This window comes from Daldinia decipiens, assembly GCF_022478715.1.
Source record: "Daldinia decipiens strain CBS 113046 unplaced genomic scaffold F4813scaffold_16, whole genome shotgun sequence".
Taxonomy (NCBI): Eukaryota; Fungi; Ascomycota; class Sordariomycetes; order Xylariales; family Hypoxylaceae; genus Daldinia; species Daldinia decipiens.
This window is the reverse complement of record NW_026054559.1, coordinates 22,926-39,706: the sequence shown is the minus strand read 5'-3', so window position 1 is coordinate 39,706 and position 16,781 is coordinate 22,926. Positions and strand designations below refer to the sequence as shown.

Here is a 16,781-nt window from a genome sequence, read left to right as displayed (position 1 = left end):
AAAGGCGGGCAGCGAATAGGATGGCAGCTTGATAGAATCATACGTCTAAGACATACATATATGTACCTACATTAACTATGTAGGTAGGCACTGTGTGAGAATATAGAACAATCGTTAGTCTCAAGTTGGATGACGGGATTTTGTGTGTGCCTGACCAGTCTTATACTCTAACTTATACTCTGACAACCTCTATACCGCGATTTAGGTGACATAGGTACCTGGTATACGTAACAAATCGATCTACCACGTTGCCAGGCCGTGGCATGACACGAGCACGGCAGCAACATGGCACAATGCAGGGCGAGGGCTGAAAGCAACAACGGAAGATTATTGTCCTTTGCGCAGCTGTTTTGGGGGCGGCAGTAGAGGACGTAAAAAGCAAGGAGTAAGGCAGTGTAGAAAGCGTAGATGTATTGGGCCCCGGTGTTCCGGTCCCGACACTTTGTCTAAACTTTTATTTTCCTAAGTGCTGTAACATTGATATGCGATCCTATCCACGATCGAAATTGAAATTAGCAGTTAGAAGGTATCTAGAATATGTGTATGGATTGTGGCTAGAACGAGCTATGAATTCCATCCCGCATTACTTGCATAGCTTCCTCCTGGACCTTATACTATTCCTACTACAGCTACACACACACACACACACACACACTGGAAATCAGCTAAGAGACTTGAGAATGCCAGAATGCAGCAATCAGCCCCTTGAAGACGTAACCAATCTTGTCGGGATGAAAAGGAGTGAACCAATCGGGCCTAACATCATGAAGAATGAAGAATAACAAAACTCAAAAAGAGGGATAAAGGATTAATTAGCCCAACTGCGGACAGGGGAACAGTACAGCATGAGCTATCATTTCTTCAAGGGGTTGGCCGTATTACGTAGGCACTACGCAGTCGAAGAAAGCAATTCATAACCACCATCATTACCAACGTCCCATATGCGTACTAAGTAGGCAATTGTCATCAGCCGCTCTCATAATCTCATCGAGTTTCCATAGCCCTTCTGGAAGCCCTGCTAGCCGTTCCACAACATGGGAGAGAAAGAGAAAGAGTAAAATCCTCTCATTTGTTTCCTTTCCCTCTTGAGACTGGATCATGATCATGCACTCTGCAGGTACTGGGCGGTATGCAGTAGTGATCCTGATAAGCAGTGATCACCCCTCCAATACCAGACCTAAGTTTTTGCCGCAAAGGAGATCCCGGAGTTTACTTTTCAAACTTGTCCGTAGCATATTGTGTCAGGTCTCAAAACCAAAAAAGCCTTTAGCCTCGTTTCCTTCTTGTTCCTTTCGTCCTAGAATACGGGATGCTATGACATGCATATAGTAGCAGTAGCAGTAGCAGTAGCATCATTTACAACTAAATTTTCCGCACATCGTAACGTGAACAAGTAACTAATTTTGATTTGATTTTACCCATGTCTGCCAGGAGGGTAATTTGCTTTGCTTCGGCCAGTAATTCGGGCAAATTATGACGGGTTGGGGATAGATTAGCCCACATAACTGCGCGAGATTGCGGGCTAATTGGTCGAAATGATAGCAAGGTGAGGATGCGGAGTGCGGTGGGGCCACATGATGGTTCTATAAATAGCCTATTTTTTTTAGCATTTTCGGCTCGGCTGTTGTACATAGTGGAATATCTAACCTATCGAGTCAAGTTACACAAGCCAATCCGGGTCCCGGGGGGGCCATGCGAGATGCAGATGCGATGCGAATGCGTGCAAGGTGCAAAAGTTATAAAATAGCAAAATCATAGATTCTGATTGCTGATTGCACACATCTGCTCACCCAGCCTTGTGATATGCAATGCAATTGCTTGCAGCTAGAGACACGCGATTTCTTCGTTGGAAAAATAGGACTCTCTCCCGTTCCCGGGCGCTTAACCGCCGTTAGATATCGGCCCCGATTTTGAGGGGCTGCGCCGCCAAGCGACATGAGATCCTACCGTTCTATCCCCTAACTGTTTTTATCCGACCTTTTTGTTTTCCCCCCTTATTCCTTGTATCAACCTACTACCTATTACGCTATTTCACCGTCCCAATTAGTCTCGAAGCTCGTGTTGTGTTACTGAGTATCGTAACAATGCTAGAAATGTACTATGCATGTTGGTGCAGGACGGGCTCGGCACCGAATCGCCAACAAGAACACTCCGTCCCTCGCGCTTAGATTTGGTTATACTCCCCGTGAATGGCGGATCAAGTTAGAAATGCAGAGATTGGGTAACAGCGGTGATGGAGTTTGGTCGATCGCCTTCACCAACCGTTGCGGCTTTGTCGCGATTCTACAATAGCAGGGGTGCTATACTGGTCAAGGACTCGCCCGACAAGAGTATGCCGTTTCTATAATCATGAGCCTCTTTTCTATACTTGGAGAAACAAGCAGACAGGCAAGCGTCAAAGTCTGCAAGTTGCGTAACATGTACCCTCATCTATCTAAGTGCTATTACGTAGAAACAGACAGACCCGTCTGATGTGATAGGTAAGGACGGAGGCAGAGACTGTTCTGGACTTGTTTTCCCCGGACCCGATGCTCGCAGATCTCCGCAAGGGTCTTCTCCTTATGGATATTATCCATATTGAAGCCGGCACAGCTATATAGTCTTAGACAGCAGCCGCGAAGATGCACGGCGTAAGGGCAAATATACGGGCTGGCACGTTTTAGTCAATCTCTAGCGAGCTTAGCGAGCGGCAAAATTCAAGGTGCGGTAGTTTCAAGGGACTCTATTACACTGAGAACACATGACCTTGGACGCCGCGGGTGTAACTCAAGATTTTTAGAAATTGGCGACGTTCGAGAAGCAAAAGAAGTAAATTATACATCGAAGCTTAATTGATGCTCGCCTATCTCGCCGGCCCCTGAAATTATACCTTGCGATGTACATACTATGTATGTGGGTAAAATACGTATTATTGTATACATCATGAGGCTCTATTAGCGTAAGTACCGCCATATCTAATATGTATCTACGCAGCAAGGGATGGGTGATTGGCGTGTACAATATAAAAGGAGGGATGAGAATTCAATTTGGGGGCGGTTTCAAGTGATGAAACTTTTCTCCTCGTGGATAAGGATTCTTTAGGAACTTCGAGCCACGGACTACGGTACAGCGTTGATTGGCTTAGCTAGGTTGGCTTAGCTAGATTGGCTCGAGTCGCGGTAAGAGGTTCGCAATAGTGATCGATGACGACGATGCGCAGTACCAATGATCTGAATCCCTTAAGTGAGCGAAAATAAGAATCGAATTGTCCGGATACCGATTCGTCTCTGCCCTTTGGGGCTGTACCTAGGTAAATCTGCAAGGCTAGAGTGTATCGTGTATCGTGTGATGTATCTCTCTACTCGACTTTCTCAAAAGGGCGATTGGGCGCTTTGCGGTAAGTCTAAGCCACATAGCTGTTCTTTTAACTTTCACGAACGTTGGCTTGACCCATTTGGTCCTTGCAGCCTCCGCCATTTTATCCATCTGTACATGTAGTACATCAGTTGCGCTGTTGCTCGCAGTTCCATTGCAGTGGACAAACAACAGGCTACAGAAAGAGGCGGCCGGGGCTTGCTGCCAGGGGTCTTTTTCTCCCCTGTGGCACTCGGTCGCGCTACACGCTAGGGCTGGCAGGCTGGGCTAGTGTAACTAGGAGGGTAGGTGCATGCATAGCTAATTGGAAGGTACCTAACTGCCTCTTAAGTCATTAAACCCATCTGTTAACCAACCATCAGACTTACGTAAGGCTGGGTTTGCATGCACCTTTACCGAGTTGGGAAACTGTATATTTCTGCGTATACGTAGACAGGTAGATGCAATATCTAAGTGGGTACTTGATAGCTTAGTGTATATACATATGTTATATAGTTGCGTAGCTGCGTAGCTGCGTAGCTGCGTAGTGTACTTTATAGTGTACTTTGTAGTGTGCACCACAGCAGTGTTGCAGCACACCTGCAGCGGACAATGGCAGAAGTTAGAAGAGGTACCTAGGTACACTACTATGTAGAGAAGTGGGTCGGTGAACGGTTAACTTAGGACCTTTCCGCTCCTAGCGAAAGGGTCTACCTTGCAAAGTACCTGGCTAACTAATGCTAAGAAGTATTAACCTGGCTAAGCTAGTCAGCTAGGCCTCACCTGGTTTAGCATGCTTAAATTCTTAAGCAGAACTTGTCCTGAAGTGTGTGTGACACCATCCCCCCTCCCTCTCTTTTCCTTTCCCCCCCAATTCCTTAACCTTTTTCCCACTTTCTCTGTTTCTCCCGCACACAAAAAAACTCGAGTGAACACGATTCTGTCTATTATTAGAACCAACCACGCCAGATTCAGCCCCATCGTCCTGCAAGTCCCAAGTAGTGCACCGATTGAAGTATTGTATCAATGTATATCTCGGGAAACTGATTCAAGAAAGAAAAAAAAGAGACGACAATCCATCATAGCCTAGTTTGTTTACTGCGTGCACCATACTCATACTTTTAAACCATACTTTATACATCATCCCCAAGAAGTTCTCCAAGAAGCCAGAGTTCAGAAAGATACTTCTACCACGGCCCCTCCACCTTCTCTCCCGTGGATAAACCCGTTCAACAAGAACCATCCATAAACCACCGCCGACCCGTTTCAAATATTAGAACCCGGCTATCCCTCCTAACCCTCCATATCTAACTTGCCATATCCACTCACTCATCATCCACTCGGCCAGCATCCACTCGACCACATAATACTACAGCCTACCACCTACAGCCCTTCAGCCCCTTCACGTCAGATTAAGTCATCGCTCGACACAACTTGTCCAGCCCGGTACCATACACTTCTAGTCCAGTATATACTAGCCTACCTGTCAGATATAATCATACCTTTCTTTCCTCACGGACCGGACCTTGGATGGGCAAATATATTTTACGTTACTACCCGTCGCGTAGTCGCTGTCAACCGACTCGAGGAATTCATACCCGTCAGAGTTAGAAATCCTGCGGCAATTGGGAGGCGAAGCCTTATCGCTTACCTACTTTGTTCCTTTCACATTTCTATATTCTATATTTCTTTCTTCAACCTATCTTAGATTTACAGTCGACAAAATGGGACGGAGAAAGATTGAGATCAAAGCTATCAAGGACGATAGAAACCGCTCTGTGTAAGCTACCCTTCCACAATCCGAGTCCTTCGACTTTTCAAATCGCGTCCGCTTTCAATGGCTAACATTTCTGTCCTATAGCACGTTCCTGAAGCGAAAGGGCGGCCTTTTCAAGAAGGCGCATGAGCTGTCCGTGCTCTGCTCCGTCGATGTCGCCGTGTTTATCTTCGGCAGCAATAAGAAGCTCTACGAGTACTCCTCGAGCGACATGAGAGATTTGATCACAAGATACCAATATGTTGGTTTCATCCGTCCCCGTAAAAATTGAGGGGGCAGTATGATTGACAAAGGGATAGCATGGTGTTCCGAACGAACATAAAGGACCGCACGATTTCAATGGCGGCGATGACGACGACGACGAAGATGGCGAAGGTACTCCTCCGCATGGCCACGAAGGCTCTGTCGAGCCCCAGATGATCCCTCCCCATTTTCAAGGCCAACATCCTTTCCAACACTTGAGGCATCATACTCCCTGCCCTTCGCCTCCCGTTAACGGAATGCCATTCGCACCTCGGGGCCACACACCGCAACCACAAATCGTGTCTCGTCCATCGTCTCGAAATGATCCTCGTCGCGACCTGCGCGTCCCTCAGCCGGGACCTCCCCAGCCAGTTACCAACGGATACGCGTATATGCCTCAGCCAGCTATCTACAACCCGCAGAGCCAATCTACTTACCAGCACGGAATCCCGCCGCCAGCTCCAGCTCAATACCAATACAGCAATGCTCAGCCGCTTGTACAAGTCCAGCAGTATATGGAAGACCAGCGCCGATCGTCCGTACCTCCTAGCTATCCTCAGCAGGGACCCCCGCAACCTCCGCGTCCTTCTCCGCCGCAATCTACTCACCAGTTACCACCGCAGCAAGCTCCTCACACGTCTCCACAACCGCCCCCTCAGCATCTAGAGCCCCCGCAGCACCAGCACCAGCACCAACACCAGCATGCGCCGGAACCGCAACAACCTCCTGCGCCCGTGGAACCGAAGCACGAACCGCTCCAGGAGAGATCCAGCCAGCCTCGATTGGATACTGTGTCCGCGATCAAGAAAATGCCGCAGCGTAAGCAACATAGCATTTTCACTCCGATTGACGAGAACCGATCGATTTTGTCTCAGCATATGGCCTCGTTCAACGCGGAACCCCGGACAAAGGATGATGGAAGCCGATCGCAGTCGGTAGACGTGAGCGCCGTTTCGCGATCCAAATCCGATTCTTCCCCTCCTCTTCCCCAGCGCTCTAACACTTCTAACTTGAGTCATTCTCGCAATTCTATTCCTACAATTCCCGAGACTACATTCACCCCTCCTTCTCGCTCGAACAGCCTAAAGGTTGGCGGCGGAGCGCGCCCCCGTCTAAAGGTACAGATCCCCGAGGAGCAGTCTGACAACGGTAGTACAGCTGGTGGTGATACGGCCACTTCACCCCGCACTACCACGGACACGACCACGCAAGTGACGCGCCGGAACGGCATAGAAGGCCCCGGGACTGGGGTAGTACTCCCCCCTCCTTCGCCATCAGCATCGGCTATGCTATCTGCGGGAGCCACTGGGCCGCCAAATCCATTCGCTAGACCCCATCCTCAAACTCAGAATAATAGTATGAACATCGATACGCCCGTATCGGCGCTCCCATCAAGGTTTCTTAACAACGAGTTCTTGCCTAGTCCCAGCAGTTTCTATCCGGAATGGAACTTCCGGGGTACTGATAGTAACACACTTCCGAGTCCTCTGAATTTTGCTACGCCGGTGGTTGGTTCGGGCCCTTCTTTTCTGAGGGACGACACCGGACCGAGCGCTACAAAGCGGAAGAGCCCGGATATAACGGCCGGTCATGGTTCGGACGGGCCAGAAGGCGGCGAGCCCAAGAGAATAAGAGTTGACGGCTAATGGCATGCCGTCATGATTCTAACTCTGGGGCCTTTTGGCTAGTTATATATTTATCCCGTTTCAGTTTAATTCGTATTCATATCGCGACTCAGCTCGCAACTGTACAACATCTTAGAGAGCATCGACGGACATTTATAACTGGATCTCGTGCCGAACTTCTGGATACCTCGTTTGTTTTTTCCGCCTTCTACCCGGCATTTGCCAGTTTCGACTTCGACCTGTGGCGAATTCGCTCGTTTATGTTTGACGCCATGCAACTACTTTTTGCTTCACTTCTACAGCATGGCGTGGCGCTCAGGGGCGTTTTATGGTCACTTTGCAATTGATTGAAAGTTTTCACCCCCTTTATCAAAATCATTATAACCATACGACAATACAGCTTTACTCGCTGTTTTAGAGAGACGGACATGACGCATGAGTAATGGGAACTTGTGTGGTGTGTGTGACTTTGCTATCTTGATATCGCATTTTCTACGCGGGAAAAAAGTCAGAGACGGGAAACTTGCGCGTGAGAGACGAAACATCGGGACGGCGTTGGGGCTGGTGGAAACTTGCAGCTTGTACACTATTACAGTTTGATTGATTTACCTAGGCTTGTTTGTTAGAGATACCAGTGGTGGATTGGGCATATGTTACCATATCCTGAATGAGACTAGCATTGACCTTGATTCTTGCCCGTTTTCGTTGTTCTGCTATGATGTTTGCGATTTGGTGGTTTACATTATTGCTACGTGTATAGGAAAAGGGGCGCAATGGTTCGAGAAATTCAAATGATGTCGATCATCACGTCTTGCTGATCTACTAAGGGTTCGATGCTACTAACTAAAAGGCCTTAGGTAGTTCAGATGAAGAGCCGGCAGATATTAACCAATGAGAAAATATCGGCACCGGAAATGCAGGATTCGCTACATCCTACGGGTCAGCCATGACGTCGTGGCTTACCGGCTGGCAGGGCTTGAATGTATATAGGTAACCCCCTAGTCGGCGAGCTGAGTAACGAGCTGTGTCTGTTACGGACGTAAATCCTAGGTAGCTGAGCTAACTTGCCGGTCTTGGGAAGGGCTTATATGAATACGCATACATACGGTAGGTATGTAAACAAATAAGCTTTGCCCATGTTCTTTCTTTTCGGTCCGTGTTTAGTGTCTATGCTTCCTCCGAATTCTCGTGCGTAGTGGAAGAGGAGGTGAGTATGTAGATTAGGATACGATAGAATCTCGTGTCTGATCTGAGATAAGTAGGATGAACGAGGCGTCAGGGCATTCTTAGTCTTTAACTTCTACACTATATATCTATCCATACTTTTATTCATTGTCACAGTACAGGTCTTTGCATCGTTCACTTCCCCTATAGCCATCGTCTTAGCCCAGCTAACACTACCTCCCCACGCATGCCGTCGGGAAGGAAAGGGGGTAGCGAAGGATCCGGCATTGTAGGGACGGGGCAACACGGGAAACGGACCGGATTTTAGTCCAGCCAAGTTAGGGAATCGAGATGGGACGAGAGAAAAATAGCCCCCACCCCTTAACAACGATATCTCCCGTACCATGCTACGAACGTAGGCATACAATGTCCGCGCATATGCATGCATCACGAACGCCAAGTCGCCGAGTCCATGGTAGCAAGCCAATAACTAGCCACGAAACTATTATGCGGCCCTATCTGCGCTGTCTCAGACCTGCATTGCATGCCGTCGTCCTATTATACCTGGTTAAGCCAACTAAACAGCAGATGTCAGAAATGTACGGTCTTGGGATGTATGCCGTGCACCCGGGGACTAAGCTATAGCGTCCGTGAGTGGAGAGGTAAGGCATAGCTCAGGTCGTAGGGCTGACTAGCTAGGGCTGTTATGGTTCGGGGTTGCGTTGTACTAGGCCAGCAGGCTATGTAGACGAATAGGCGCAGGCGAGCGGCTCACGAAGAGCGAGATGGCGAGGTGAGATAGGATGAGACGGGTATATAAGGGGTAAGAGGCAAACAACCCACCTAACCTAGCCTGGCGACTCGACTATGCCTCCAGGCTCTAAAACGTATATAATACTTAGCTGACAGACAAGTCACTTGTCTCACGAAGCCGCCCGGTGAACGATAGACGGGTAGATAGGTAGTAGATCGATGCGGTATGTGTCACCGGTGGCTAGTTTTAGCTTAGGATCTTGTATTACTTGTTCACCGGTCGGCCGTGGCTTGCTCAGCTTAGCACTTCGTATCGATCTATCTATCCGTATTTGCGTAGAGGAAGACATAAGATTGCATCGTCTGACCTCTTCACGAGGCAGATAGGCAAACCAGGTAAACCGAGTAGAGGCTAAGCAGATCAGATGGCTATGTTTTATATAAACCGTGCCAAGTCCGGGCTCGGGGGCCGGGCCGGGACCGCGACTAGGCTTTCGCTTAGCCGGAGTATGGACGTGGCGCGGGTAGGTGTTTGATTTAATACGGATATAGTTTGCGATGGAGTATGCTCTGTATTAGGTACCCAGGTATGCACTATACTCTACAGTAGGATTAAACCGTCTCCTTTAGCATAAATATTATGTACCCCTATAACTAAGTCTAAGCAAGTGTAGATATCTATCCTAGCTCAGCTGAGCACTCCGCCTTATGCCGATCCCCTACGTATCTCGACCCAGATTCCGGGACAGAGTAAAGTTAGACAATGAAATGATTCCACCAGCGAAAAATCCCGTATCGGTTTCACACAATGTTTTTTATTGAGATGATCCATATCTACCGGAAACGGTATTTAAAGCCTAGCGCCTAGCTCCCGAATCGAACCTCAGGCCTCGCCTTTGGATGCTGGCGGGCTGGCTGGCTGCTTTGTTCACATCTGGAGAGAAGATAATAATCTGCTAGTTAACTTTAGTGGCCTATTGCCCACACCGAAAAATCCAGCTGCCCAAAAAAGATTTGCCATCGAAGAAATCAACGAGAAAAAAAAGAAAAGAAAAAAAGACGCGTCAAGTACCCCCCCCTCAAACAAAGTAAGCACCAAGGTATCTTCCAAGCTCCTCTTCCCCTCTTCCTAGTCCGCGCGCGCGAATGGGTATCTTCCACCCCTCGTCGTCTCATTACTCTTCACCTCGGAAGCCAGAAAAACAACCGAAAAGGATTAGTCCGCTGTAGTGCTTTGTAATTTTTCCACGCCAGATGCAACAGCAACCCAAGAAAATCTCCGGCTCATAGCCAAGCTATGCGCTCTTACATCCAGGGTTACTGTCGCCTTGAAGCGATTTTCGTAAGAGACCGAATAGCTGCTGATTTTGGAAAATTCCAACTGTATTTGCACGTTGGACGTCAAAGTTCAAATTAGTAAACCGAAATTCTCCCCGTCTGGTTCTGGCTGCGAAAGAAACATGGGATGGTCATGTTCTAATGGTATCATCGAAATAAGAAAAGTGCTTAATGCCAGATATTAATGAACAATCGGCCTTGGTATGCCGAGTATGAATAAAGCGAAGAGCGTGTCCGAAGAAAACTCCAGGCGTGCAGATGCAGGCGAATTCATAATGCAGACATCCGTTTGTATCGTAGCCAAGTCGTCATCTAAAACATCGCTCCTAGCGGCGACTGGAGGGAGTTGCGGGGCTGCTGGCACCCTCCATGTTACCTGTCAGCTCAGCGACACGGGCCTTGATACGGGCTACCCGGGACTCGATTGCTGCTATACGTTAGCGGTTGAATTACTAGGCATAAAAAGTAGGGTGCTTACTCTCTTCGCCACTGGTTTCGTCGCCATCGTCCGTCGTCTTACTGTATGCACCCCGGCTCTGCTCTTCACTTGGTCGAGTGACCCGTTCGGCGGCATTCTTTCTAATGGCGGCCCATCGGTCTTGCATAGGAACGCTTGGTGACGGAGCTCCCGCATCATCGTCATCATCGTCATCCAGGGCGGGGTGGCGAATAGAATGTCTGGCAATAGGTGGCGGCGCAGCAGAATCGACACTCTGATCATCATCGGGGATAAAGGCAGGCTGGTCTAGGAGAGGACCTTGATCAAAGCGGGAAAACTCAGTGTGGGCTTCCGCGGCATCAGCAGTATCAACACGAGATAGATTGTCGTCGATTGATGGTTCATATCCTTGTCCGGGACGTACTGGCGTTACTGGGGTTTGCGTCGGCGTCTTTTCTTCGGATCGTTCCACTAGAGCTTCGAGATCTGGAGATGCAACCGATTCTGGGGACATAGGCGGCTGAGTCGCCGGGGCCGGGGACTGAGATTGCGCTGCTAGCATACTGTTCACATCTGCGGCGGCATTCTCGGGTAGCTTGGATTGTCGATTCTTATTTCGGCCAAATAGCTTCTTAAACCCGCTAGACTTGGACTTTTTGTCTTCCTTATGAAGTTTCTTGTGCTTCTTGCCCTCAGGACTATTTGGTTCAGGGGAAAGCATAGTCTCGCGGGCTGCTTCTACGCTTTTCCCTTCACGCGGAGTGGGAGGCAAAGGCGAATCTCGACCAGTTTGTTCTGACCGCTGAGCAGGGTGAATCGGTTGCGGAGCTGCAAGCTTCTTTTCCGGAACTGGAGCTGGAACCGGAGCGGGTTTGGGCGTCACCGGGGCTTTTGGCTCAGGTTCAGGCTGAGATTGAACTGAAATAGGAGACTGCGGGTGTTCCTGGACGTCCGGTTTAGGGCTACCGCCATTTGCCGTAAGCCCATTCGTTCCAGGAGGATGGCTAGGCATCTGAAGCGACGTTTGTGATACACCACGTCCAGCAAACGAATTACCGAGATATGCTGCACGGATAGTTTCCTTGTCGTATTTGCTGGCCCATTTCATGGCCGGTGAAGCTACATTTACAACACCTGGTTGCAGGGTAAGGATACTTTGAGTTTTTTCTCTCATCACCTCGGTATCCGTACGTCCGCGACGTTCCGCCTTAGGGCTAGCCTGCTGCTCTTGAAGCTGCCTAGCCTGCAGTTTTTGCGCCGCTGCCTGGATCTTGGCTTGCTGGTCGGGTCCGATGCTGGTCTTGCTCAGACCGGCGCCGGCACCGCCACCAGTGTTCAAACGATCATTCTTGTCGCTACTTGGCTTAGCGGTTGACTTGCTTCGGGAAATTCCTCTGTTACGCCTTGTCCAGCTGAAAAGGCCTTTCTTCTCCGCAATATACGCGCCGGCATCGGGCTCCGGGGCTGCACCTTTAACCATCTCCTCCATCACAAGCCATCGGCCTTGACGGATAACTGTTTCAAGAACAGAACACCTACCAAATGCCGACTTACGTTCTGCAGTCTCTTCGGGCGCCAAACTACTCATCCACACCCACCAGAACGCCTCGTCCAGGTCGAATCGACTGATACTAGCTAATTCACCAGGTTCCAGTTGACGATCGCTTTCTAGACGTGGACGGTGCGATTGCGCGCTACGCTGCCTAACAGTTATCTCGATGGGGGGTAGAATCTTATCTGGGGGCAGTAAGAGATTCGAGGGGCTGTTCGGCGCGTCATCGACGAAACCGGACGATAGGAAGTCCGCCCAAGAGGGAGTAGTTGGTCTGCCAAGATTCGCGACCGACGCGGGAGTAGTCCGTAGCCCACGGGGATTTCGAGCTTGGCTAAATTTAAGTGAGTCTGAGTCTTCGTCCTCTTCCTCTAGAGCGCCCCCAAAGCCGATATCTTCGAATCGCGACCACGACGCATCCCGTAGGCCAGTAGAATGCTTTGAGCTAGAAACTTGAGACTGATTCGCAAGAGATATCGCCTTAAGAACTCTGCGGCACTCCTCGGTTAGGGCCTTCACAGGATCCTCGTACTCAGAAAACTCTCGAAGAGCTTGGTCCTCATCGCGGTATTGGAAATGATTAGCACGGCGTAAAAGCGCAAACGGTGTGGACGACACAGCATCGACAATCATGACGACCCTGTACGTTGACGACATCAATAATGACGGCGCCTGCGGGGGATACTCGGTTTCCTGCAGCAACTTTTGCAAGGACATGGGGAGCATGGAAATACCTGCGCGAGACTGCTGGGGTGATAAGGATCTGAGATAGGCAAAGAACAGATGGCTCGTCGCATCTGCGGCACTAAGATGTATTAGCGAACCGATCTTAAATTTCGGGCTTAGGGGTGCGCAAACCTCAGCCATGATTTATATCCTCCGTCGAAGCCATTGCCAGTATCTTTATGTTCGAAGGCCCACCAAGCTGCCATGCGAGACAGCTTACGACCGCCGAAACCGTTCGACTTACCATGAGCTGCGATGGCTGAGAGTAATTCAAAGTAGTCGAATATGATATGTGATCGTGCCTGATTCTCGACACTCAGCGGAATGAAGGTAGAGAAGGAATCGCGGGCCATATTCGAATCTAAATCATAAGCAATTCCTTAGTATAATATTCCACACATGTACTAAATAGATAGGTCGTACCTTGCTCTCCAACTCTGAAAAGCTCGTAGGCATCCCAGCCCACAACGCCGCCTAGCAATCTGCTCCATACCCATTTTAGGACACCCGAAATGACCTGAGTTTGTTAATGAGAATTTCTTAAACTAGCGCATATCGGTCTAGTTGGCAAGACGCACCATAGGCTCGGTCATCCGTAGCTCCTGTACGAGGGTCTCACCGCGTAGGTTCTGCTCATCATTGAAAAAGTGGCGGATGAAGGTGCGCACGGCGCTAGGATCAGAAGTCGGTCGAAATGGGAGAAGGAGAAAGGGAAGATCGAGAGCTACGCGTCGCGAACAGATTAGCCTACACTAGCTCAAGTGAGATGGGATTCTTCTGCTATTCGTACCCCTAGCTTTGACTTCCTCCGTGCAGCGTTTTACTAATTCCTGGACCTCCTCGGGTTCTACCGTCGTTCGCGTATACGCATCTTCCCAGCGCGGCTTGTTAGGTAATTGGTTTGCTAAATCAGCCAGATTGCCGTTTTTCTTAGACTTTGGGCCATCTCTACCCCTTATTCGAGAGAAGAGGCTCGGCATGGTGATTGGTAGGCTTGAGGTACCCGTCTAGATGGGAAAAGAAAAATGTTTCCGTTCACAGCACCACGTAAATCTAACCTCGAGAACGTTGGATATAGACAAGTGGGTATTTTGATAGTCGAATTATGACGCGGGCTAACGCATAAAATGTTTGTAGAGGAAGATTTGTCCGAGTTGCGCCAACAGAGTGGGGGTTGGGTATCAAGTAATATTATCGAATGGTATTTGCCAACGGAGCTCGACGTATTCGAACCAGGTATATTTTGAGATGTCCTTTACCGGTGGGAAAAAAACCCCAGCTCCAGGGTATGAATCAATAGGAGGATACCACACCTCGACAGAAAGGGTAAAAAAGAAATTTAAAAAAAAAAAAAGAAAAAGAAAGAGTGACGAAAGATCAAACGATTAGAATTGAAGCGTTCACGAATATGCGTGAAGCGGCAAAACGAAGGGTATCAAGATGCACACATGGTAGAGTTCAAAAAAGTTCCAATCGCCAAGGGGAGAAAAATAATAATATTAAGGGGCGGTCCAAACTTTTCGACGAGGTTCCCATAAATGACGGATCAAGGAAGTCGTCCTCGCTACTCCCCCAAAATCTACCTTGATAGTACACCCGCACCTCCAAGCGTGGTAAATGTACATTAGCGCGCCTGCTTGGACTACCTATTCCGGGCATAGCGGCAATGAAGGAGATTATTTTAGCTCTTCTAGTGGTAGCCCACCAGGTAGGCGCCGTTAAGGTCCAGAGCTGTAATTGGATAGGCCAGTATGTGTCCAGCATGCGTGGAGAAGGTGCAGCAGGGGTTGCGTTGGCCAACATGGTCAAAGCACCGTTAGATTTTCTGTGTTAAACAAGAACGTAAGTATTTAGAAGTTACTTTCCCGCCCAAACACAGCTGAGAATACATTGCCAGTTCGCGTCCTTACTCAAGAACTCTAATTTAATTACAGGGCGGGAAGTGGTAATCAGGCAGCACCCGGTCAGACTTTACCAAGAGTCTTCCTCCGAAAAAGCCATCGTCGATGGTGAGATGTAGCAACCCGAACCTAGAACCTAGGTTAGACCATTTCTTTCAACCTCACCTCTTACATATGTAGTACATGGAATTTATATCCATGTCATGAATCTGCAGCACAGACACATCAAGTGGGCTTGCCCGCATCAAAAGCTCATAGGTCCCGCTAAAGAACCCTCGTCATAATTGGGTGGAGTTGCACCTATCTCTCTTCCGCCTAGGTGACCTGCGAACTTCCATGTTTGCCTCACTAGCACGAAAACCAGGACCGTAGTTTTCTGACTAGACCGGGTGAGTTACCAAGTCATTGGTAAATTAGCTGTCAGCTCAAAGTCGAACCATCCCACATCGATTCAAACAGCAAGTGTTGTACCAACCCTCTTTTAACGATAGCTTCACTTCCATCGTATCTCTTGAGAAGCGTTTTCTGTTAGGTCGCCATGGACATCTATTATCGCGGCCGTGAAACGAAATACTACCTAGCCTGGGTTCGATCGGCAGCAGCTCGATTCGTCTCCTGCAACGTGAGATTTGAACAGACGGGGTTGAGCATTATCGGAACACCATCGGCAGTTCTATTTCAAATGCCACCTCAGATGCCACCATCGACCGAATTCATCCAGCGCATGGTTACCTAAACCTTCCTTTTCATCGTTTGAAGCTATTTAATCTGGATTTGGTCCTGCTTGTAGCCGTTTTCGTGTTGTGTAACACCTTACATGAAAACAAAACAACAGGAATATGAGCATCGGAAATATATTTTTCCTGGTTTACGTTGTCGCCTTGACTGTCACCGATCACCGGGATGGATCATTTAGAACGAAGCGCCAAGATATTATCGCGTCCCTTTCCTCCTCGCCCAGATCATTCTCTAAAAGGGCGTCAACCTTGCATGAGCACAACTCATCACTCGGAATCCGAAGCCAATTAATTCACAAAACTCATTGGACCCGGTTCGGCCGGTCGCTTCTTATAGGCTAGGATTTAGATGAGTTGGCAATTGTGGTGAAGTCACCCCTAACAGGAGAAGCCTGATTCGGAGAGTTAGCTGTGAGCTATTGGTACAGAAACGCTAATGCTATTGGATTAAGCGTGTCTTACACCGACCGCGACTTTTCGCGTCCAATGATTGCGCATTGGGCTTCCAAGGGGTTTCGTGCGAGACATTGGCTGGATACTACGTACATAGTATGTTGCAATCTCCCTTTCCTCGAGCTGTCCCTCCGTCTGGTTGTGCGATTTCTCAGGTGAAAAAACTAATGCAAAATTACGGCGAGGAGCGTGGGCTGCCAGGTCCTTGAAACTTAGATCTGCTTGAGCCTCTTGAGAAGCTGAGTCTGGAAAACGCCACTAACCAAGTGTGTACCTGTCGACAATTTATCTAACCTAAACAGTTCCAATGTACAACATACTTGTGCAGGTGTGTGGCTCGCCTTGCATAGAACATTCAATGAATCTAGGGGACGAAGGGACCTGCATGACTAGCGTGGGATCTCGGGCTTATGCACATATTATCTGGCAGTTTTATCTGGATATTATTCACGAAGCACTCCACAACCACAATTATCCCAGCGGCCATGCTTACACAACAGACACATTACATTCTCAAGATCATACAAGAACAGCTAGCTAACTACCTACCTACATATCTTTGATATTTGTTTATTTAAATAAATGAATAAAAATCTAGTACCTATCTACCAGCGGAATTTTCATTCCAACAATCCTTAGAGATGGAACAAACAGACTAACATACGTACCTCGTTATGTACAACGGCGGCATGTAACGGTGGTCTATGGTGGGGTAGCCAGGTCTCCATATCCGGTTCCCG

The 16,781-nt window shown here is 48.6% G+C and overlaps 2 protein-coding genes across 2 annotated transcripts; one reads left to right on the top strand and one right to left on the bottom strand.

Annotated features, from left to right (window-relative positions):
* The first annotated feature begins 4,710 nt into the window (after positions 1-4,710).
* Positions 4,711-7,093, top strand: F4813DRAFT_68920 (uncharacterized protein). Its single transcript, XM_049248772.1, has 4 exons — positions 4,711-4,923; positions 4,985-5,113; positions 5,195-5,351; positions 5,410-7,093. Exons 2-4 carry the CDS (start codon positions 5,058-5,060, stop codon positions 6,997-6,999), a joined length of 1,803 nt encoding a protein of 600 aa, XP_049099546.1. The 5' UTR covers positions 4,711-4,923; positions 4,985-5,057; the 3' UTR covers positions 7,000-7,093.
* A 3,466-nt stretch (positions 7,094-10,559) lies between these two features.
* Positions 10,560-13,930, bottom strand: F4813DRAFT_380721 (DUF1708-domain-containing protein; the record flags this gene model as incomplete). The annotated part of the gene is made up of 6 exons (XM_049245590.1): positions 10,560-10,660; positions 10,712-13,029; positions 13,083-13,311; positions 13,374-13,467; positions 13,529-13,674; positions 13,741-13,930. The coding sequence occupies 6 exons, from the start codon at positions 13,928-13,930 to the stop codon at positions 10,560-10,562; spliced, it is 3,078 nt and encodes a 1,025-aa protein (XP_049099545.1).
* Between the last annotated feature and the right edge of the window lie 2,851 nt (positions 13,931-16,781).

What these genes read in the sequence shown, in the direction of transcription:
- F4813DRAFT_68920 (XM_049248772.1), top strand. Translation starts at nt 5,058, where the DNA reads ATGGGACGGAGAAAGATTGAGATCAAAGCTATCAAGGACGATAGAAAC. An exon ending in GACGATAGAAACCGCTCTGT is followed by an intron (nt 5,114 to 5,194) that starts GTAAGCTACCCT and finishes TCTGTCCTATAG; the next exon opens with CACGTTCCTGAAGCGAAAGG. An exon ending in TGATCACAAGATACCAATAT is followed by an intron (nt 5,352 to 5,409) that starts GTTGGTTTCATC and finishes ACAAAGGGATAG; the next exon opens with CATGGTGTTCCGAACGAACA.